General features: G+C 44.8%; 1 protein-coding gene and 1 pseudogene across 4 annotated transcripts; one reads left to right on the top strand and one right to left on the bottom strand.

Moving 5' to 3' along the window:
- Positions 1 to 298: 298 nt before the first annotated feature.
- On the top strand, positions 299 to 3,784 carry LOC102008868 (CD70 antigen-like). 4 transcript variants are annotated; one of them, XM_013505039.1, is made up of 4 exons: positions 1,096 to 1,328; positions 1,661 to 1,694; positions 2,061 to 2,093; positions 3,342 to 3,784. In XM_013505039.1, exons 1-4 carry the CDS (start codon positions 1,308 to 1,310, stop codon positions 3,722 to 3,724), a joined length of 471 nt encoding a protein of 156 aa, XP_013360493.1. In that variant the 5' UTR covers positions 1,096 to 1,307; the 3' UTR covers positions 3,725 to 3,784. The 4 variants fall into 4 exon arrangements, with proteins under 4 accessions (XP_005405761.1, XP_013360492.1, XP_013360493.1 ...); XM_005405704.2 differs by lacking the exons at positions 1,096 to 1,328; positions 2,061 to 2,093 and adding an exon at positions 299 to 861; XM_013505038.1 differs by lacking the exons at positions 1,096 to 1,328; positions 3,342 to 3,784 and adding an exon at positions 299 to 861 and having other exon boundaries at positions 1,931 to 2,589.
- Positions 3,785 to 10,226: 6,442 nt separating this feature from the next.
- Positions 10,227 to 10,992, bottom strand: LOC102008549 (annotated as a pseudogene).
- Between the last annotated feature and the right edge of the window lie 10,594 nt (positions 10,993 to 21,586).

Raw genomic sequence — 21,586 nt, 5'->3', positions numbered from 1 at the left:
GAGGGGGAGAATATGAGAGGGGGAAAGGAGAGAGGGAGGGTGAAAAGGAGAGGGGGGGAGAAAAGGAGAGGGCGAGGGAGAAAAAGAGGGGGAGGGAGAAAAGGAGAGAGGAGGGAGAAAAAGAGGGGGGAAAGGAGAGGGGGACGGTGAAAAGGAGGGGGAGGGAGAAAAGGAGAGAGGAGGGAGAAAAGGAGAGGGGAGAGAGAAAATGAGAGGGGAGAGAGAAAACGAGAGGGGAGAGAGAAAAGCAGGGGGGAGGGGAAAATGAGAGGGGGAGAGGGAAAACGAGCGAGGGAAAGAGTGAGACAAAGAGTGAGAGAAGAGAAAGGAGGGAGAGAGGAGGTGCGGGCGTGGTTTCCTGTGCACTGGCCTCTCTCATCCTCTGCGTTCTGCACACTCCCCGCTTAGAAGAACGAAGACCCCGGAGCAGCCCCGGGGACACTACGGCAACATTTCCATGCGGTGACCGCGACGTGAAGCGGGCGTCGCTGCGGGGCCGCGGCATGCAGGCAGCAGCGCCGGGGATCCCGGCCGCCGCGCCCCCCCACCCCCCGGGAGGTGACGTCAGGGATCCAAAGGGCCGGGTGGGGCCCCGCCTTGCAGCTCTGAGGCCTAGGACCCATCTTTTTGATAGAAAAAAGGGGCCAGCGTTTCCTCTCCCGCTCCTTGAAGCCACCGTGCAGGCAGCCTCGGAGCAGCGCCGGCCACCACGCCATGGAGGACAGGTCTCGCTGCTGCTCGGCCCGCCGGTCCAAGGCCGCCACCTCTCAGGCGGCTTTGGCTGTCGTTCTCTGTGTGGCGTGTGCGGTCGTTTGCTTGGTCTTCTGCCTCAGAACCCCGCACTTCGCAGGGCAGCCAGGGGTGAGTGGAGAGGCGGGAGGGGGCCCCAGCGCCCGGCGGGGGTCCTCGGCTGGAAGCTGGGGGGAAGCTGGAGGAGCCCCGAGACCGTCCGCTGGAGCTTTGCGCGATCAGTCCGGGTCAGAGCGCGAAACGTGACTGCGGAGTCGGGGCTCAAGGGAGGAAGAGCCAGAAAGGAGAGCCGCGGGGGGGGGGGGGCGCAGCTGGGGAGGACCCGGATGAGGGGGGCCTCGCAGATTGGCAGCGGCGCGGGGGCGGGCGCAGAGCGGTGCCGCCCACACCCGCAGGGCTGGGATCCCCACGATCCCCGCGATCCAAGAGTCGGGGGTCGCATCGCCTCCCCAGGGTCTGGGGTGTGAGCTGCGGTGACAGGACAGGGACCCGAGGTCCGGGGAGACCTGCCAGGTCTTCTCTGGCGGCTCCAGGTCCAAAACGACTTTCTCCTTGGGATGTCTTTCCGGAGAAAATGGGTGCGCGATGAGCTATCGCATGTTTCTCTCGTATGAGAAACCCGAAGTGGAAATAACTTAGGGCAGAATGAAAGCGAGACGGGAGGAAAGGGAGGCAGAGCTCGTGGGGAGGGGGGGGATGGGCGCGGGGAGCGGGCAGGACCCGGGCCGAGGCGCGCACCACTCGGGCGGTGACCGCGGCCGTGCGCCAGGCAGGTGCGAAGGAGAAGGAAGCGCAGACACGGCGCAGAGACACCCCAGGCCGGAGGGGAGAGAGGCGGCCGTGGGGAGGAGTCTCAGGGGACGGTTACCCCCGCTGATGACCTTGTCCTGTGTTCTGTCTTTTCGTCCAGGGGGACGCGGCGGAGCTGCAGCTGAATGTCACAGGTGATGAGGGCTCCGCGGGTGCCCTGCGTGTGTGCGCGCGCGTGTGTGTATGTGTGTGTGTGAGAGAGAGAGAGAGAGAAAGGAAGAAGGAGGAAGAGGAGGTGGAGAGGAAATGTCAGAAGGAAAGGGGAGGCAAAAGGGAAAGAAAAGAGAGGAGAGAGGGAGGGAGAAAGAAATGAAGAGCGAGGGTGAAGCGGGAAGGCTCTTGACTCGTGGACAGTGAACGCCTTTGCTAGAAAGGAAAGCGGAAGTGAAAGAGCGAAACGGAGAAGAGACAGTGTGTGCGATTCCTGTTTATCGGCTCCTCCCTCATCTCGGCTCTACACTTTTCACTGCCCCCCTGCGGAAAACCGAAACACTCATCAGACCCGCCTCGGGCTGCAGCAGAGCGCGGCGCAGGTGGATCCGGGCTTCCGCGCCCCTGCCCAGGGCGGGGACAGTCAGCACAGCCGAAGGGCGCGAGAGCCGGGTGGCGGAGGGCTGGAGGGCTCGGCGGGAGGGCCTGAGGCTCGTCCCCAGCACCGCACTCGGGCACATGAGCAGCGAACGGGAGAGCGAGGCCACGTGTAGGAAAAGGGGCAGAGGAGGTCTGGGCCGGAAGTGAGGCCGGGGAGAGGTGGGGCACCCCGGGGAGGGCCTGCTCCCTAAAGTGGGTGGAGGGTAGCCTCCCTGAGCAGGAAGGACTACAGGGTGGGTAGGTGGGTCGCCAGGCTGCTGGGGTCCGTGGGAAGCCTCTCCCTTTACCCGTTCAACCTCCTCTCGGGAACCTTCTTTACGGAGCACAACAGACCGCTTCTCACCCCACCTGCATGTGCCCAGCCACCCCCTCTGTACATGGCTGTACTGGGACTGAACCCAGAGCTTTCCTACTGAGCTACATTTCTGGCCCTTTTTATTTTCTATTTTAAAAATAAAAGGAGGAAAACATTAACGGACAGACAATCTTTTACAAAATAGCAGAAGAACAGTACAGACAATACAGAGTTACAAACAGTGATAGGCAATGAACAATGCTTGTTGTATTACATATTGACATCTTCAAAGTGGTTTCTCACGAAAACAGATAGAGACATGCAGTATTGATCAATCCACGACTCGTTAACAGTTTCTTTCAGCAAAGGAATAGAAGACAGTAGATCAACTATGGTAACTATCCTGTATATACATACATACAAAATTTCTCCTTCTTTCCCTTTTCTTTTCCCACATCCCAGTTGCCCTTTACCCTTGAGCACTCCAGGCTTTTATCGGTAAATGGTCACAACTAGAGACCATACTCATAAGTGAAATAAATCAGACCGGCATGTGCAAGCACTGCATTGTCTCACTAGTGTAAAACCTGAAAGAGTTAATATAAACTCGGAGGCTGGATAGACGTTGTGAAATGATAGGAAAGCACTCTGGCCCTTTTTAATTGGGTGTGTGTGTGTCTCTGCAAGTCCCTAAGTTGCCTTACTTATGATCCTCCCGCCTCAGCTTTCCAGCGTGTTGGGGTTGTAACCTGTCCCACTGCGGCTAGGTTTCCTCTCCCTTTAGCTCTCTCCCTCGCCCTCCCCTTACCTCTCCCTCCCTAATGCCTTGTCCCACTATCTGTAGCAACACCCAGTTTTCCTAACCTCCACCCCATCCTCTAACCCTCCGCCCCAGGTCCCCGGCAGGACCCCAGGCTGCGCTGGCAGGCGGACCCGTCCTTGGGGCGCTCTTTCCTGCACGGACCTTCACTGGACGACGGGCAACTGCGTGTCCGCCGCGAGGGGGTCTACCACCTGCACATCCAGGTGACCCTGGCCAAGTGCTCCTCCACGGGGCACGTCAGGCACCACGACGCCACCCTGGCCGTGGGCGTCTGCTCCGCCACCCACAGCGTCAGCCTGCTGCGCCTGGGCTTTGGCCAGGGTTGCACTGTGGCCTCCCAGCGCCTCACGCCGCTGGCCCGCGGGGACGTCCTCTGCACCAACCTCAGCCTGCAGCTGCTGCCCTCCCCAAACGCCGACGAGACCTTCTTTGGCATCCAGTGGGTCCGCTCCTGACCGACACCTGCTTGGTTGGTCTGTTTCTGTTTTCTGTAAATAAATGTATTTTCCAATTTCCCCCGCACATGAGTCTTTGATGAGTAAGCAAAGCCCAGCCCAGCCTGCTTCGATGGACAAAAGAAATCTCACTTATTCCCCTCAGAGTCCAGGGCTCCATAAACAAACCCACCCTGGCACGGTAGCCAGTGACTCAGGAGCCTGAGGCAGGAGGATTAAAAATTCAGGGCAAGCCTGGGCAACAAATGACTTAGGGAGACACTGTCTCAAAAAAATTAAAATGGGTGTGGGTAGAGTTTAGTGGTAGAGCACCCCTGGGTTTGATGGCCACCAAAAATAACCATAAACTTGTACAAGGGACCTAAGGAAGGACGATGATTAAGTATGATGTAATATCGTGAGGAAAAGAACATTAAACACGTAAATATAGAAATAGGGAAACGTGGTGGCACACACCTGTCCTCCCTACACTCTGGCAGGCTGAGGCAGGAGAGCCACAAGTTTGAGCCCAGCTGCAGTAATTTAGCAAGACTCTGTCTCAAAATCAAAAAATAAGAAGGGCCTGGGATATAGCTCAATGTGAAGGGGAGAATTTAATAATCACGAACCCATTTTTGGTTCATTAACTATATTAAATGTATCAGACTAGTGCAAGATGCTATTTCCAAGATCTAGCTATTATAAATTGTGCCGCTGTAGACGTTGATATGCATGTGTCCCTGTAATAGGATCTTAACTCTTTTGGGAAGATACCTAGAAAGGGGATAGCTAGGTTGAATGGAATTTCTCTTCTTAGTTTTTTGAGGAATCTCCACACTGATTTTCATAGTGGTGTTACCGCGAACAACTGGCTGGGCAGTTCCTCTTCCCCCACATCCTCACCAGCATTTGCTATTACTAGATTTTGGGGAGGTGTTTTGGGAGTAAGAATCTTTTTTTATCTTGTACTCTGAGTAATCACTTTGAAGGTAATGATGCACAATGTAATAATTATTATTACTCTTATTACTTGATTATGGATTTTAGTTTTTCATAGACTAGAAAACATTTTTGAAAAGTTGCTCTGTTAGTCATTTTGAAAGGCAGTAACAAAATACCTCACACTGGATATTTTATAAGGAACGTGAATGTGCTCTTCACAGTTTCAGAGATTGGAAGTTCAAGAGCAATGCTCTGGCAGAGTCAGTGTCTGGCGAGGGCTGAGACTGCGTCAAAAACTTTGAAAATGGCACCTTGTGTTTAGTCCTCAAAGGAGCACGGCGGTGGTGTGGTCGGGGGGGGACCACATGCTTCTTTGTTTTTGTTTTTTTTTTTTTTTGTTTTTTGGTTTTTCTCCGGTACCGGGAACCGAACTCACGACCTTGCGCTTGCCAGGCAGGCGCTTTTGCCGCTGAGCTAAATCCCCAGCCCCCACATGCTTCTTTGTAAGGACATGAGCATGATTCATGAGCACAGCCCTCCTGACTTATACCTCCCAAGGGCTCTACTTCTTACGACTATAGAAGGTGTCAGATTCCAAATCCTGCATTTTGGAGGGGACAGCAACATTCTGACCACAGCAGATGTGATGAGAAAATGTGCAGATGGGGTATATAGGAACTCTGCATATTCTCTGCTCAATTTTCCTAGACATCTAAAACTGTTTTAAAACACAAAAGCTACCCATTAAAAAAAAAAATGAGTCAAGTAAAATGTGGCAGGAAGCTGCAGCAAAAAAGGAACTCGGAATTTCAAAACGTTGAGCGCCGCGTTTGTAATACAGCAGCTTCCGAGGGGCTCTCCTGGATACGTGCAAAATGATATCAAAATATATAAGCTAGAAACTTTCCCTTTGCATGTGCACCCTTGCACACAGCAGCATTCGTTTACTGCAGTCAAAATGCAAAAGCAGCTGACGGAAGGGCAGACACATTGTGGTTCCTGTACACCATAGAATATTCCCCAGCTGTGAACAGGAAGGAGATTCTGACGCTGCTGCGATGCCCCTTGAAGACTGTGGTCAGGGACCTGAACCAGACACCGAAGGACATTCGCTGCAGGGTCCCACTCCCAGGAGGGATCCACAGAGACTGGAGAGAGGAGGGTGGTGCGGGGCTGGGGAGGGGACAGAGGCTCAGTTTGGGGAGATGAGGTTTCTGCACAGCCATGGGAATGTGCTCAGTGCTACTGAGCTGCGCACCGCGGTTCCGATGGCAAATTTTACGTGTATTTTGTCACAACAAAGAATTAATAAAATAATAAAAGAGAAGGGTTTAAACTCACTTTCCTCTACTCCTATTGCATAAGGATTCTCAGGTAGGGAAGAGCTCTTTAAAAAAAAATGAGAGATATCCCACATTTCCAAAACTTTGTCTGGTTAATTGCTTTTGTCAATAAATTAAAAGGTCTCTAATGTGGATATGTATACATAACATTAGGAAAATGCTTATGTAACTGTTGCTCACTGTTCTGGTTTTTTAAACCTATAATATCTCTTCCAGTCTCTAAATTTTTTGTAAAGTTTCTTTTATTAAAAAAAGACCCCCCTATATTCACATTAATGGCAAATCTTCCGTTACTGAGATTAAAATTTACCCTTGGGTCCCCTCCCCTGGTTCCAGTCTGAGGTGAGGATGGCGGAAAGCAGCAGCAAGTTACCGGCAATGGAGACAGAAACTACCTGTCGCTAGCTGGAGGGGAGGAGAGCACAAAAGAACTTCTAAGAATTAGGATGGAGTGTCGGTCAGCACAGCTGCCAAAATCTGTTACAGAGGTAAACCGAGGGGAGCTTAGACTTCAGATAACATAAACCAGCACCTTCAAAGTCAATGTCCTACTTCCCGAGCACTGCAAAATAGGACAGTGAATGCTACTGGCACTTCACTACAGGCACACTAGAAAAAAAGAGCAGGTTTGGCTGAGGGGAAGTGACAAGGGCCGGGTACTACCCTCTTCAGCTGTTACACATGCTAACACCATCATCAAGCCTAAGGTGTTTCAGTTCAGTTACCATAACTGTCCTCCTACTTGTGTGCATGATTTGAGGGAAGATTAGAGCATTTTAAAACATCAGTGAAGTGGAAAAGCCATTTTCAGAGCCTGTCTCACTTGGGGACACAGGTCCATCTGCCCAGCCTATAAGACACAGAGAATACAGTTTTCAATCTAATGAATTAGTTTTAAAAGAGTCTCTAAACAAGAAGCCAAATCAAGTCACATACACTAGAAAACATGATTACCTCTAATGTGGGTATGTCACAGAGATGTTAGTGCAGATTCATGTATTAAAGGGATTGTTCCTGACTTTAGAGTGAAAGCTTTCAGTTGTTGTCCATTTCCTATGATGTTGGCCATTGGTTTGTCATAGATGGCTTTTATCAGTTGAGATAAAGACCATCTATTCCAATTTTCTATAGGGTTGTTGTCATGAATGTGTGCTGGACTTTACCAAAAACTTTTTTGGCATCTATTGGGAAGATCATGTGATTTCTGTCTCTGGCTCTGTTGACATTGTGTATTACATTTATTGGTTTGCAAGTATTGTACCATCCCTGCATTCCTGGGATAAATCCCAACCTGGTCATGGTGTATAATCTCCTTGATGATTTGTTGAATTCTGTTTGCCAGTACCTTATTGAGGGTTTTTGCATCTGTGTTCATTAGGGAGATTGGCCTGTAGTTCTCTTTTTTGGTTGTATCTTTCTCTGGTTTTAGTGTCAGGATAATATTTGCCTCCAGGAAAGAGTTAAGGAGTATTGCTTCCCTTTCAATTTCATTGAAGAGTTTGAAGAGTATTGGCCTTATATCTTCTCTAAATTTCTTGTAGAATTCAGCAGTGACTCTATCATCTATCTATCTATTTTTCTATCTATCTATACACACACACAAGATAGCTAGGATGATTGTACTACTAATTTCTATTGGTTGTTGAAAGGAGCAGTTAATGTTTAATTGTTTGGTCAGTCTTGCATACCTATATCTGGTAACCTGAGCTACTAGTTTGAAGATAACAGTAAGTAATACAACAATGATTGCTGATTTCCTATCATCCTGTTGTGAAATTCTGTATCATTTTTATAGTTTTTGTGTGGTTCTTGCCTTTGTTTTTATTATTTTGATTTTGTTCTTTTCTCTTTAAAATAATAAAAAAATAAAGAGATTGCTACACACAAAAATGAGGCTAAGGCTTAAAAAGAGCCCTCTCAGCTGCATAAAATGTACCTAAGAAAAGCTCAAATATTACTAGGAATGTAAGATGTAAAATAGAAGAGCGCGTTTGGAAACACTGACAGGTCTTTTACTCTATGAACACAAATCTTTTTTTGTTAAAAGTGGGACACCTGAACTAACACAAATAGAATAATCCTTAACACCCTCATTACATTGCTCACGACTGTAAATTTAAACATGGCAGAAGGCGATAAACCAGCCGGAACTTCTATCCAAGCACTGTATTTTTGGTCATGTGCTAAGTACTCTTTACATGTTCTTTTACACACAGTGCGGCAAGGAAATGACTCTGACAATGGGTGCTTTTGTTTTGTTTTGTTTTTTACAAAATCAGAGTGAAGAATGTTCCTTAAAGCGTCTTAAAAACCAGAGTAAAAATATTTCTTAAATAACCCTTTGTCAAAAGAAAACAAAAAACAAAAACCAACCAAACAAAAACCCCTTTGTCCTGGGAATACCTGCAAAAAAGCCACGTTGTCTGAGGAAAACTTGTTGCTACTTAAAGCCAGAAAGAAAACCACAAAAATAGACCATTGAGGAAGCTAACCTAGATTAAAAGGCAGAAAAAAGTAATGTTAAAGTTCGCTAATTTTCCAATTTATTAACCTGCTAGGACCCTTAAACGATGTCTCCCACTACAGCACCGTATCCAGATGTGCAGGATCAAACCTACAGATCTATCTCCTGACTTATTCTAAGGTGTGGAAAAGTCCTGTTACCAACGGCACACGGGCCTCCTGAAAACACTCGGGTTTCTCTAGCCCGGTTAAGTGTCAGTGTGCTGCTGTAGGAAACATAAGCCATAAGCAGGGGCCCAGCCCAACTCCATAACGTGAAAGCGGCATTTAAGACCCCTCCCTCCTGTCAGTATGTGGAGAACGGAACCGGAAGGGTCGGACCGCAGAGCCGCCGGGCGCTGGATCAGGGTGTGAAGCGGCGTTCCACGCAGCAGCGGGAGGTGGACAGTTGTATCTCATGGCACGTTTCTACAAAGCAACTGGGAAGATCTGGGTGTGAAAAGGAAAATGTTCTATCCCCAAATAAAAACAGCACGGTTCATGGGATCTGAAAGCACATTTACAGCATGAAAGAATTTCAGTTCTCTGTTTTCATAAAGGAAAAGTCTCAACCCTTTGTGACTGAGTTTCACATTAACTGGAACTTTTATTTGTGTAAAACCTAAACATTGTCAGTGAAAAGAAACCCACTGTGATGTGTAGATCCTTCTTGCCATTTAAGTTCTAGGGGTCTTTCCTCCCTTTTTCTCTTACCTTTGTAAAATCTTATCCAAAAACCAGGATATATATTTTAAAAATATAACCTATTAAAGACTAAAGTATGAAATCAAGAATGATTTTAGTTTTGGCAGCCCTTGTATTTTCTAAGCTTCTTACAGACTAGCTGGATAAAAGGACTATGGACTCCACGTCTCTTTGAGATAAATGATGAAATAAATATGAAAATCCATACCCCCAAACATAGTCAAGTATCCCCACCATTCTACACCCACCCACGAAGGTAAAAAGTGTAGGTACTTCTCGTAACAATTCAGAATTCACCTTTATCTCCTACTGGACTCATCAGTTTAGAGTCATGAGTTCTTTTAGACATTTATACTTTTTTTTTTTCAGTACCAGGAATCGAACTCACAACCTTGCGCTTGCCAGGCAGGCGCTGTGCTGCTGAGCTAAATCCCCAGCCCCTGACATTTATACTTATGTATATAGACATATAAACTCATACTAGATGACAATTGATTGTTTAGAAGTCTAGACGAGAAAGAAGCAATTATTTTTCAAATCTGTCTGTTTTTGATTACTGTTCAACTTGCTATGTCATTTTAGCCAAAAGCAAAGTTCCCATAGTCTCCAGCTCAGATCTTATCACTTCATACATGTGGTGCATCTTCTGTTACAAAGAAAAGCTGGAGCAGTCAACCCAGCTAACCTGACATGGCTTTCACCGGGGAACAGTGAAAAGGAAAGTTCCTTCCTGCTGTAAGGCAGGCAAAGAGAAGACCAACAGGCACACAGGTAACTTAAACACTTCCATATACAATGATTTTCTGGAAAAGGAGAGGGAGGGAAAAAGAGTGAGGGAGAGAGGGGAAGAGAGAAAAGGGAAAAGAGAAAAATTATTTTCAACAAATAGAAAAAAAGCACTGCAAGCCCATGAGTCAAGCCATAGCCAGAACCATGTTCTATCTTAAGTAGGTTCTCTTCTTCCCCATCTATTTTTCTTTCTTTCCATTTTTTTTCTTTTAATAAAATCTCTCCCCCAAACATGAGCTCTTTTAATCCTCCCCAGACTAGGCTTCATCCTCAGACCCTTCATCTCCTCCGGTGGGGGCTTGCTGGTGTTTTCTCTGGAGGGCTTTCAGGTTCCTCATCTTTGGGAGGACTCTTCTCCTTTGATGCCTTGGAAGCTCTGGGGAGACCCACTTTCCTTTGCATTTCACTGGACTTGGTGTCACTGTAGCCCTTAGCCTGTGTCTGGGCACTTTCTTTTCTCAGATCTGGATTTCTTAACTATTTTTTGTTTTTCTTTTTTGAACTGCTGTAGTCACTGCCATCATCGTCTTTCGTTAGGAAATCTTCATCACTGCTGGACTCTTTCTCTTGCTCCTCCTCACTACCCGCATCTTCCACAAGCATCTCTGTCTCTGTTTGGAAGCTGCTTTAAATGCTGCCTGCTGCTTTGCTTGCACACATTTTTCTGGTCATTTTTTCATCTTTATGGTCCTCTGTTGAATGGGAATCACCCTTCTTGGTCTTCACATCCCTTTCTTCTGAGTCCTTACTGTCTTCCTGTGCGTTCTTTCCATACCACCTCTTATTTTTAGCTTCTTGAGGAGATGATTGGTTTTTCTTAGTGGGAGGACCTGGGTCTCTTCCATAATCTTCATTTGTATCATCAGACTCTTGAAACTGTGAATAATCCATGTCCTGTCTATTTCTGACAGGCTGAGACATGTTTGCTGTGGAAATGGGACTGAGTCCAGAAGCCAAAGACCAGAAGGTATTGGTGATCTTCTGGATTTCTATAGGATCTGTAGTGATTTCACCCCTTTTATTCTTTATGGGATGAATTTGAGTTTTTTCTTTCTTTCTTTCTTTCTTTTTTGTTTAGGTTGGCTAGGGGTTTATCAATTTTATTTATTCTTTCAAAAACCCAACTCTTTGATTCATTAATTTTTTGTATTGTTTTCTTAGTTTCCATTAATTTATTTTGTTTTTTTTTTCTGGTACTGGGAATCGAACTTACGACCTTGCTCTTGCCAGGCAGGCACTGTGCTGCTGAGCTAAATCCCCAGCCCCTCCATTAATATATTAATTTCTACTCTGATATTTATAATTTCCTCCCTTGTGTGGGCTTTGGGCTTGACTTGCTCTTCTTTTTCTAGAAGCTTGAGGTGCAGCATTCGGTTGTTTATTTGTGTTCATTTTACCTTCCTGATGTGAGAATTCACTGTTATAGGTTTCCTTCTGAGGGCTGATTTCATTGAGTGTCACAGGTTCTGGTAAGTTGTATTTGCTTTTCTTCTCTGTTTAGTTGCTTGCCCTGCTTGGTGGTTTCCTTCTGTTGTTGTTCTTGAAATTGTGGTCATTTTTATCTCTTTCTAGAATATCTTTCAGTACTCTTTGTAGGGTTGGTTTGGTGGTCATGAATTTCTTCTGTTGCTCTTTGTCACAGAAGTACCTTCTCTCTCCATTAATTTTGAAAGAGTTTTGCAGGTTACATCAATCTGGGTTGGAAGTTGTTTTCTTTCAGGAATTGAAATATTTCACTCCAAGCTCTTCTTGACTTGAGGGTTTGTGTTGAGAAGTCTGCCTTAGTTCTGATGGGCTTTGCTCTGTAGGTGATCTGCTTCTTTTCTCTAACAGCTTTTAATATTCTGTTCTTGTGCTGAATTTCTTGGATTTTGAATATTATATGTCTGGATGTAGATTTATTTTGATTATGTATAATTGGAGTTCTGTGTGCCTCAGGTACCTGTCCATCAGGTTCTTTTCCCATGCTTGGGAAATTTTCTGCTAGTACTTCTCCAAATAGACTTTTTATGTCATTTGTGCTGACTCCTGCTTTCTCATTGACACCTGTTTGTTTTTTTGTTTTGTTTTGTTTTGTTTTTGGTTTTTTTCTGGTACCAGGAATGGAACTCATGACCTTGTGCTTGCCAGGCAGGCACCGTGCCGCTGAGCTAAATCCCCGGCCCCTGACACCTATTTGTTTTATATTGTTTTTCTTTGCATGATTTTGCAGCTATTGAATTGTTATTTCCTGGTTCCTTGTTATTTTAAAGAGCTCTTTCCTTTTATGATTGCTAGCTGCAAGGTCTGAAAGTCTCTCTTCAGTTTTTTACAAATGGTTTCTCCAGCTTTCAGTGGAATTTTTAATTTCCTGTATATCTCTTTGAATCTTGTTTCATGCATTCTAATTCTTTCCTATATTGTTCATTCAAGGATTGTATTATTTTTCTATGTTCCTTTATTTTTTGTCTATATCTTTTTTAGATATGCTGAGTAATTTTTTTCATTATGGTTGTCATTTCTTTTTTTACCTGAGAAATGATTTCTAATCTGATTTCCTCTATAGCTTGATGAGTTGTTGCTTTACTTCAGTTGCTATCATTTCAGAAATTTCAGCTGTGTGACTTTCAATTTCTTCTATGTAGATGTCTTCTGGACTTTTTTGTTTGTTTGTTTGTTTTCTGGTAGCAAGAATCGAACTCATGAACTCGTGCTTGCCAGGCAGGCGCTGTGCCACTGAGCTAAATCCCCAGCTCTGCTCCTTCATCTTGATATTTTCTATTTAAATTTTTTTTTAATTTTGTTTTCTGTGATGATTCTTGTGAATTTTGGTAGTAGGTAAGTATATCGTTAGTATCAAGGCTTCTCCAGGAAAAGTCTGTTCTCCAGGGATATCTTCTGTGTATAAGAGATTCTTGATTTGTGTCTGTCCCAAGATCTTACCTTCCCAATTAATTGAGAGTGGGATGTTGGTTTCTGTTCAGCTCAGTCCCCCATCTTTTGGTACAGGGTTGTGGTGATGCTATTTCTCCAGAGCTTCCCAATATTGTTACACAAGGGGGAAAAACTGATTACAAAGATATGACATCCTAACTACAGTAGTGCAGTTAGCAATAATGATAGTCTCAAGCACAATTTAGAAATTGACAAACTGTGTTAACTATTAAATTTGTCCTTTAGACCATAGGAGCAAAGTCTATATTTATATAACAGAACCGTTCATAAATTATTAGTTTGTATGCAAAGCGTTTCACCTTGTTAGAGTGGATTTAGCCTGGTTCCTCTGGATGAGCTGGTGGCTGTGTCCTGGGTGCTTCTTGCACTGGCTACCTGTCCTGCAGTGTAGGGAAACGGGCCAGGCACCTGGGTTCCTCTGCACTGAGGCTCCTGGGACGGTGGAGAGGAAATGGGTGTGGTTTCTCCCCTCTGGTGTGGCTCCCATTTTCTTTTTCTGAGGACACAGGAACTTCCTAACAAAGTCCAAAGAGCAGCATTATTAGTGCTGTGCATTAGATCTGAACTTAATCACCTTGTGGAACTGAAAGTGTGCCCTCTTTGACTAACATCCTTCTAGCCTCTAGCAATCTCTGCTCCTGTGGTGGAAATCTTTTTGACTCCACACCTAAGTGAGATAATGCAGGACTGTCTTTTTGAGCCAAATCATATCCCATTGTGCATTATATCCGTGTTTCTTTATTCATTTATTCCTCGATGGACGCTTAGGTTGACTCCATGTCTTGACTATGGTGAGTAATGCTGTCGTGAACTTGGGAGTGCAGACCCTGACTGACATGAGATGAGCAGCTTTGCTTCTGCCGAGCTCTTCTACCATGATGTTTCGGTCTTGGAGCCAGTGGACCATGGAAGGAAACTTCTGGAACCTACCAAAAATGTCCAGGGAAGGTGAAGCCTGAGAATAAAGAAGACCAAAATAGAATATTGAGTGAGAAGTGTCTCATGTACCCATTTCACTGCAGAGACAATTTGAGTTCGCAAAGTTAGGTGCTGAGCTTGCTGAGAGGGAAGACATGGAAGTGCACTTAAGAACCCGAGAGTGTAGAAGGGACAGAACAATCAGATGCTGGGTAAGGGCTTTAGGAGGAGTTCTATCGTGGTGATGCAGAGGAAGCAGCATTCACAGAGACCTCCTCGGTGTGCACCAGGTTAAGCCACAGCCTGGCTACGTGGAGTGATAGTGAAGGGGGAAGTTAAAATTTTAAATAAAAGTCTGCCCAGGATGCCCATCAAGTGGACGTGTCCAGCAGGCCTGATAACAGAACATTTCTTCCTTTGTGTAACCCCTCTCTTTACTGCCTTTGTATAACTGATGGCCTTGCAATGTAACTTAAAGTGTTACTGGACATTTTTCCTTTACGTAACCCATGCTTTGTATAATGGATGGCCTTGCAATGTAACCTGGGATGTTTAAACTCCCTTAACAACCCATGAGTCACCCAACCCCCCAATCATAATGCACCAAATCTGCCTTTGTACCTCCCCTTTGCTCTCCCTATAAAAGACCCAAGACCCCACCAGAGAGGGCTGACTCTTTGGGAAAGATCACAGTCAAGCCCACCAGTGTAATAAACTGCCTCATAAACCTCCTTGTGCTGTTTCTTCCCATGTTTGGTCTGTTTTCTGTAACAATAGAGTTACCAACCACTGCAGTACACCCTGCATGGGACAGTGATGAGGTGCTACGGGAATAATTGGAAGCTAGAATAAAGGAAGCCAAACATAAGCTTAGGTGCTCACCCAGCATAGGCTGAGATCCTGTTGTTCAGCAGAGCAGCAGAGCCAGCCATGTTTTTCTCCTACCAGGACACAGAGAAAATATGTGATAATAATGATGGTATAGATATCTCTTTGAGATCCTGATTTTATTTCCACTGGATAAATATCTAGAAGTAAGTTTGCTGGATGCATGATAGTTGTATTTTTTTTTTTTTTTTTTTTTGCAGAATCTCTGAGCCATGTCAGGTGATACACAGCTGTCATCCCAGCACTCTGGGAAGATGAGGCAGGTGGAGCACAAGTTTGAGCCCAGCCTGGACCACTTAGTGACTTAGTGAGACCCTGTCTCAAAATAAAAAATTCAGAATGGGCAGGGGATGTAGTTCAGTGCTTTCAGTCCCAAAGACACCTACACACACACACACAGTGTCCATACTGTTCTCCATATTGGCTGTAGCAACAATGTTCAAGCATTCCTTGTTCTCCATATCCTCACAAACACAGGGTGTATTTTTTGTGACATGGCCACCTTAATAGCCATTTGAATTGCATTTTAGTGATAGCAAGTGGTGTTAAACATCTTTTCATGTACTTTTTTGTGCACATACATTTGTATGTCTTCTTTTGAGAAATGTCTATTCAGTTCTTCTGCCTACTTTTAAAATAAATCTATTTGAGTGGGGCTTTTTCCTTCCCTTGAATGAAGTACTTGTATGTTCTGGACCCTTTGTCAGATCTTTGATTTGTAGATATTTTCTCCCATCCTCTAGGCTGCTTTGATCTTTTTCTTTGCTGTGCAGTAGCCTTTGAGTTTGATGTGATCTCACTCTTCTGATTTTGCTTTTGTTGCCTGTTTCTGGGATCAAATTCAAATAATCATTACAAGCTTGTGTCAAAAAGAAGTTGTCATATGATTTCTCCTAATAATTTTAGTTTCAGATCTCACATTGAAGGCTTTATTCCATTTTGAGTTTACTTTTGTATACAGCATGAGGTAAGGGTCTACTTTTATTTTTCTGCACGTGGATAGCCACTTTTCCTGGCATGAACTATTGAAGAGCCATCCTTCCCCTACTATGCGTTCTTTCACCTTTGTTGGAAACCAGGTGATGAGGCAGAGTGCTGCTATCCTGACACTTTGGAGGCTGAGGCAGGAGAATCACATGCTCAAGCACAGCCTGGGCAATTTGATCACTGAGATCTGATCTCAAAAATAATAATATGAAAGAGGACTTTGAGGATAGCTTAGTGTGAAGGTCCTGTATTCAATCCCTAGTACCACAAAAAAGGAAGAAAGAAATTAAGGAAGAAGTGCAAAGGAATGGAAGGAAGCAAAAAGAAAAGCAGTTGACCCAAATGTATGTGTTTACTTCTGGGCTCTTTATTCTATTTCATTAGTCTCTGTGTCTCTTTCTTACTTATATCATAGTGATTTAGTTAATGAAGAATTGTAGAACAAACAGAATATTTGCAGAATATCAGGTTGAGGCCAGGGTTTTGGTCCTGAGCTACATCCCCCGGCCTTTTTATTTTTTTAGTTTGAGACAGTGTTTTGGTAAGTTGCTAAATTATCCAGTGTGGGCTGCAACGTTAGACCCTTCTGCTTCAGCCTCCCAGCGTTCTGGAATTAGTTCTGCATCACCACACCTGCGTTGTATTATATTTGTTAATCACGAGACGCTGCCTCCAACTTTGTTCTTTCTGCTCAAAATTGCTTTGGCTACTTAGAATTCTCCGTGGCTTTGTATGAATGTTGGTGGGTCGTTTTTCCCTCCCCATTTCTGTGAACAATGTGAGATTTTGGTGGAGATGAGAGAGATTTTGTAGACTACTTTGAATAGTGGGTATTTTAACAGTTCTGATTCTTCTAATCCATGAGCACAGCATGTCTGTTCGTTTACCGAGACCTTCTTTAAGTTATTTCCTCACTATTTTATTATAGATTTGAGTGTACCAGTCTTTTACCTGTTTGGCTAAGTTTATTCCTAAACATGTATTTTTTTCTGTTGCTATTGTATTTCAACTTCCTACTTGCTTTTTTAGATTTTTTTTTATCTCTTTTGTTTTTTTGCTCATTGATTTATCTGTCTCTTCCTGTTTGGCTTCTGGATTTTCTATGTCCTTGCTGTCTTAAGTTCACAGAATTGCTCTATACCACACTGGCTTGGACCTCATAATCCAAAGCCCCCCTGATACCCTAGGAAAATTTTGGTATCTTCACATTTACCTCCTACTCCATCCCCTGAGAGGATGCTCACAGAACTCTGGCCCCACAGGTCCACCAAAACTTTCCTCATCTCCTTCTTTTTTTTTTTTTCTGGTACCGGGAATCGAACTCACGACCTTGCGCTTGCCAGGCAGGCGCTGTGCCGCTGAGCTAAATCCCCAGCCCCTCCCCATCCCCTTCTGAGCCTCATTTACCCACTGGGTTTTCTTCCTTCCTCACATCTTCAAATAGATTTTTCACCATTTCCCTCTGTTACAGTCACCAAAAACTATCCCTGCTCTGCCCTTTCCTGGTTCCCAGAGTCTTCCTGGATCTCAGAGTAGTGCTCCTCCTCAGTGGAGCGAGGGGATCTTGTAACTGGAAGACCTTTGGAAATTGTCAACTGCTTAAGCTACTCAGTGGGATAAAGTAGGAAGTGTCAATGAATTGCATCTCACTTCCTATGATGAAGTCATTATTGGTACAGTGGAGCAAACCCAGGAGCACTGTAACACTGAGTTACATCCAAAGCCTTTTAAATATATTTTTTTTACTTGGAGATGGTGTCTCTGTTATGGCTCATACCTAGTTGTCCTTCTAAAGCCTCAGGCACTCATAGGTGGGAGTTTTCAGAGGTGTCTGGATCTAGGATGTATATTCTCAGATTTAGGGCGTGTGGTAGTAGATTAGTGCACTAATTGGTTTATCACAATTCTGGGTGTAGATAATGGGAAGCCCCATCCTGGGTGTGGGTGGCACCACCCAAAAGACCTGGATGGGACAAAAGGAAAAAGGAGGCTCCATGCTGCTACTTCTCCTGTTTCTATCCTTTTCCTGCTGCTGCTGCTGCTGCTCACTGCCTCCTGCCTGCTCTGCCGTGAACTCTTTCTCCTCTGTGGTGCCCCTCTGCCTTGCCACCTTGCCTTGGAGCCAGCTGATGTTGGGTATTTTGTCCCAGGAGCAAGAAAAGCAACTAAGACAGTCTCAAAGTGTCTAAAGTTGCCCTATCTGGCCTTGATATTGCAATCCTCCTGCCTCAGCCTCCTAGAGTACTGGGATGATATGAGTTGAGTACCACAATGCCTGGTTCCCACACCGAATTCTTGTAACTTGATGCCTCTTTACCATCCTTCTGAGTTTAGGTTTTGCCATCCAGAGAGGAGACCCCTAGCTAGACCAATTACTTGTTGGACTAGTATTGTTCCTGAAAACTAGACCTGCACAGGGCCTGATCACAATGTCGGTCCCAAGGGGAATAAGCTTGAATGTTCATGTGGAGAACAAATAAGAGTTTCCAAGATAAAGAAATGAACAAATGGCTTATGCATGGTGGGAAATCTAATATTACACTAACATCTCAGAAGAGGTTCACAGCAAGAGGTAACCTTGTCTCATAACTCAGATTTATTGGATGTCTGAAAGGGCATTTGCCAGGACCACTGTAGTTGTCGGAACTCAACAGTATGGCACAGGACGTGTATCCTGATTGGCATTGCTTGCTGGCACATTTTTATACAAGATGATGTACTAATTAATACAAGATAATGACCTCATTTTGACTATAATTATTAACTTGACTGATTATTAATGGATACGCAGGATTCCAGCTAGTGGTAATAGTGCATGCTTGTAATTCCTGCACTCTAGGAGGCTGAGGCAGAACTGCAAGTTCCAGCCCAGTGTGGGAGCTTAGTAAACTTAGTGAGACCTGTCTCAAAATAAAATTAAGATGGGATGGGGATGTAGCTCAGGGTGAATCCTTTGATAAGCAGCTTTATTCCCCCACACCTCTCTGCTAGGATGTTCTACCTCACCTCAGCTCCAGCATAAGAGAAGCGCCAACCATGGACTGCAGCCCCCAAAACCACGAGCCAAAGTAGACCTTTCTTCCTTTCATTTGTTCTTCTTAGGCATGCTGTGAAAACGGAACACAGCACAAACTTTCCTCATCCTTCCTTCCCATCGACTTTCTCTACCTTCTGGTACACATGCTTTTATTTTCCACTTTTATGAGATCAACTTTGGACATCAGTATGGAGATTTCTAAGAAAAGAAAGAAAGAAAGAAATTTCCTTTGAGCCAGCTACATCTCCCGCGGTGTCATACAGAAAGAACTAAAGTCACCGTGTTACAGGAATACATGCATAGCCGTGTTTACAGCTGCACAACTCACAATAGCCCAATCACTGAAGTGCTATATATGACCATCAACAGATGAATGGATAAAAAAATAGTATACATGCACAGTGGAATATTACTCAGCCATGAAGGATGATATGAATCATTTCTGGGAAATTAAATAGATCTCGACACCATAACAGGTTAAATATCACTTGGTTTCTCTATCATGAGAGGCTTAAAATATAAACAATTCAAAGTTCAAAATAAAGAGTCATGTTAAGAAACAGGAAAGTAGATTCTGTGGAGATGTGAAAGGGAGCTGGGGAAGGAGAGACTGGAGGGTCGGGGGGGAGCAGGGGGAATAAAAATGATGGAGACACGATGTGTGTGTCAGTCCCCTAAACTGAATGTAATCACTGTGCTTAGTGATATGTACTAACAAAAGGGAAAAAAAGTGACCTCTTACATTTTATTTATCTATTTTCTGTGTGATGAGTGGACCAGTTCCGGCCTCCTCTAGGCCTCTTCCCTTGGGGCTGATTTCCAGAAGGACCAGCCCAGGGTGAGGGGCTGGGATTTTCAGTCTTACCTCCAGCCTCTAGGGAGGTTTGGCCGACCCTTACTGTCCAATGCTTTAACCAACCGTTCCCACATTAGAAAGGAGGTCTTCCTAAAATCTAAAAAGACCAGGGCTTGGGGAGCAGCCGGAGAGCAGAGGCCTGGGAGACTCCTGCAGGTAAAGGGGCCCCGACAAGTCCCAGGACCTCTGTGCCTGCCAGCTGCATGTGGGATGGCCCCCTTTATTATGTAGCGTGCTTCTCTGAGTTCTGTGAGCTGTGTTAGTAATTCCGCTGGCTTTCAAAGGGGGCGGCTGGGCTCCCTGATGAAAGCCAGTCGGTCCACTTGGGGCACCTGAGGCAGGGCCAGCCTTGCGGGCAGAGCCCCAGCACCTTCAACGCCCTGTGAGAAAGTGTTTCCTGCCGGCGTGAGAGAAGGGTCTACTCATGCCGCAAGACCAGTGGATGTTTCATTTCCATCTTCTCAGATGCTCTCATGCCAGAAATACTGCCGCTGGTCCCTCAATATCATCGATTTTATTTATTTATTTTTACAAGGAGAACATTGGACACACTCTATTAGCACAAAAAAAGCAGCCATAACAGGGCACAGCAAGCAGAAACATACATTAGCAGTCAAAGAGTTAGCGTTGCTGCGAATATAGCCTTTCTCTTTTGTAGCCGGGGTGATAGCCACAGGGATATCAAATGACTTTCTGTGGCTACTGGTAAGGAAACTAAGGACACCGCCAGCAGTGTAGAGCACATTAACAGAAGGACACAAGGTTGGATCAGGCTACTGTAGGGCAAATGTCTAGGACAGAACTGAAAAGTCAGTTCAATACTCCGCAAACGCTAGAACTCAGTAATACTTTCCATAGTGCTCACCCAAGTTGCATTACATACTATTCTAAGTGACAAAAAGGTGCTGGGTAAAGTTATTTACAGACGCGACAGTGGCACAGTACCTTTTAAATCTGTAATTTAGGTCTCAGGTTTTTCCATGAAAGAATTAACTGCACTGAAGTTCTATGAATTACACTTAAACAATTCAGCTGTAAGAGTTCACAACAAAGAGATGAATACTGCCATCCAAACTACTAATTATAGTTTAACAGTAATCTCAACATCAGCAACCGCTGTAGCAGTTACGACTATCTGACTGGCTAGGGTAATTTCTAGTCTCATTTTCTTGGTGGTTCATAAGTTCACTTTGGGCACGGGAAATGACACAACTTAAATGAAATGTTTAGGCCGCACTTGTCAAAAGACAGCATCACAGTTGCAGCAGCTGTCCAAATGCCAGTTTTAAGTTAGAGCACTCACTGAGAAAACCTAGGGCCTTAACATAAAACTCTACTACTCACTGTGTAAGTCTGAAATTTTAAGAATGACTATGTAGAAAACCTGGTTTACTTAACAGCACCTTTCAGAGAAGAGAAAAGGAGACTGACTATAAGCTACATCCACGATTAAGTGAACTGCACGATGCCCTTGTGGCCAGAAGGTTGCATTTTTTTCCCCCTAAAAGGAAGGCAGTCTTTTATTTTTTTGGACTTCCAAAGTTTGGATTTATAAGAACTACAAACATCACTAACTTCTGGAAGGTTACAGAAAAATTCTCAGAAAAAATAATTTCGAACATTAGTCACCCTGTTGGCATCCTCATCTACTATCAGTCATTTGTTCTTTAGTAAGAAATAGAGCTCTTCATAGCAAATGCCCCAGAGTTGCCTCACTCAATTACTACAGCTATTAAAAACCAAACAGTTGCTAAACCGGCAAGTGCTTTTCATAGCTTTACTAAACACCTGCAGCTCTATCCTGTTGTTTCAGGGGGCGTCTCATCTCTCTGCATAAGTAACAGCAGACTGCCTCTGACAGAGACTAAGAATAACTCAGCTTACAGAGTGAATGAGAAAACCTAGCGCTGATACTGTGCTTCTGGGAGGCGACCGACGCACACAAAAGCAAGCCTAGTTCATGCCTCTGGGGACAGAAGAGT

The sequence above is a fragment of the Chinchilla lanigera genome, unplaced genomic scaffold (genome assembly GCF_000276665.1).
Source record: "Chinchilla lanigera isolate Chin_1 unplaced genomic scaffold, ChiLan1.0 scaffold00094, whole genome shotgun sequence".
NCBI lineage: Eukaryota > Metazoa > Chordata > Mammalia > Rodentia > Chinchillidae > Chinchilla > Chinchilla lanigera.
This window is presented reverse-complemented; position numbering and strand designations above follow the sequence as displayed.

Coding starts and splice junctions, on each gene's coding strand:
- LOC102008868 (XM_005405704.2), top strand. CDS start 715: ATGGAGGACAGGTCTCGCTGCTGCTCGGCCCGCCGGTCCAAGGCCGCC. Junction 862..1,660: donor ACTTCGCAGGGCAGCCAGGG/GTGAGTGGAGAG, acceptor CTTTTCGTCCAG/GGGGACGCGGCGGAGCTGCA. Junction 1,695..3,341: donor GCTGCAGCTGAATGTCACAG/GTGATGAGGGCT, acceptor CCTCCGCCCCAG/GTCCCCGGCAGGACCCCAGG.